A 2083-nucleotide genomic window follows, 5' to 3' on the forward strand; every position below is an offset into this window, starting at 1 on the left:
TCAGGTCTTCTATATAAAAACTTCTGGCCTCCTAAATAAAGACCTTTAGAGCAGGGTTTTTAAAGTTCGTCCGGCCACTGTTCTTACTTGTTTTCAAGTTGCATTTCCTCTCGACACAAGTTAAATATTACCCTATTTATTGGCTTCTCATATCGGGCCATATCTGTGCATTGATGATAACTGCTTTCTTGGAAATATTGCAAGTGGCATTTTATTGAATTGTTATTGTTTCACTGGGTTATGTCTGCACAATTTCAGTAGTGATTTATTGGAACACTTTAGTTTTAAGCGTATCGCCCAATCGCCCAATTCTGATTATCGAATTTTTATTTTATTTATAAGCGATTAGCCACCAACAAATAAATAAATGTCAGATAGTTTTGAAACAAAAAAAAAAAAAAAAAAACAGAAACACCATCGATAACTCTTCGGTCATATTGAAGTCTGGTAAATAAATAAAGGCAGTTGCAGTTGAATATGACTGAATAGTCGTCATTTGCATAGCGAACGTCCGAAGTCAAAGAAGCAGAAAATGAAAGGTGCGTTGGTCAAAATGTGAAAGTAATTGATTTTCTCATCTTTACGCTTTCCAGAGTATAAAATTCTATGGTTGATGTTCGCCTGCACATTGGCAGTGCAAATGCAATTTACCTTGGCTGCATATACCATGTCCGAAACATGTATGTTCTATCATGAAGGCTATATTGCGGATCCTGACAGTGTTAATGGTTATGGTTATTGTCGTGGTGGCGAATTAATAGCGGCAGGCAGTTGCCTCGGCGAATTTGTATACAACCCAAGGACAGCTCAATGTGATCATGCCGATAATGTAGATGGTGGTGTCAAACATGGAAATAGCTGTAATGCTGATGAAGCATCATCGTATGTTGCCGATCCCGATGATTGTTCCAGAGCCTGTTATTGTGACAATGGCACATATTCTTGTGTTTCTTGTCCCACATATCAGGTATTCAATCCATCGCTGAAGGCATGTGTTTATATGGCGGAGTATCAATGCCCACAGGTCTCGATTTGCCGTTTAATACCCAATGGAAAGTGGGTAGCTGATCCCGACAAGTGTGGCAATTACCTGACATGTTTGGAGGGTAATGGAGTTAGTACATCATGTCCTGATGGCCTCTATTACAGTCAATCTACGAATTCGTGTACACCGACAAATGTTTGTGCGCCTGTAACCGAACCTCCTGAAACTATAACACTTGGTCCAGGTGTTTTTATACCTCTGCCAAATAGTCCAACCGCATGTGCAGTAAATCCCATCAGTAGCTCGGATGATGATCCCTTCTTCGTCGAAGATGGCCACACATGTATGGGTTATTACTCCTGTGAAAGAATTGGTTCCTATGGTATTTGGAACAAATGTCCAGTAAGTACACATTTCGATCAAAGCCAACAAGCTTGTGTAACACCCTTTACGGTGAAGTGTAGACACGATCGCTGTGGCAACCTCAATCAATCGTTTGTATCAGCTTTGGGTTGCACCGACTACTACTACTGCCTCTATGAAACAGAACAAGAAGGTATGGACAGAAGTTGTGCGAGCATTAATCCAAATTATCCATACTTCAACGAACAAAGAGGTGCATGTGTCAATCAAATACCCGATTTTGCTATTTGTAACAAATATTAAAATATATAAAATATTAAAAACATAAACACATACAATTTTAAACTTTTTACTAAAAACAATTTGTGAAGTCATAAAAGATACCTATGAAGCCCGGGTATCTTTTATGACTTCAGCATTGCACAGGTCCTCATATAGACAGATACAGGTATTTATATAACGTATCGCAGGTCTTATTAAGGAAGACAGACATGATGTCTTCGATACAAGGACATGAGGTCTTCCATATGAAGACCTGTGTCCTTCCATATGAAGACCTGTGGTCTTCTTTCAGAAATGTTCTATAGAAGCAGCGATTTTTAAGAAAGGGTCTATAGAAGCACACCTTCTTTCTGAAAGGGCCTATAGGTATTAGCAGAGCACGGTGATCTTGAACCAACTTTAAATGAACGGGGATTACACCTATGAAGTTTTTGCGGATTCTGAAAGTGAAAT

At 39.0% G+C, this 2083-nt stretch overlaps 1 protein-coding gene across 1 annotated transcript; it reads left to right on the forward strand.

Moving 5' to 3' along the window:
- Window positions 1–532: 532 nt before the first annotated feature.
- LOC141396350 (peritrophin-44-like) lies at window positions 533–1651 on the forward strand. The gene is made up of 2 exons (XM_073971726.1): window positions 533–539; window positions 594–1651. Exons 1-2 carry the CDS (start codon window positions 533–535, stop codon window positions 1649–1651), a joined length of 1065 nt encoding a protein of 354 aa, XP_073827827.1.
- The last annotated feature ends 432 nt before the right edge of the window (window positions 1652–2083 follow it).

Source organism: Musca autumnalis, unplaced genomic scaffold (genome assembly GCF_047663935.1).
Source record: "Musca autumnalis isolate F117 unplaced genomic scaffold, ASM4766393v1 scaffold_296, whole genome shotgun sequence".
Taxonomy (NCBI): domain Eukaryota; kingdom Metazoa; phylum Arthropoda; class Insecta; order Diptera; family Muscidae; genus Musca; species Musca autumnalis.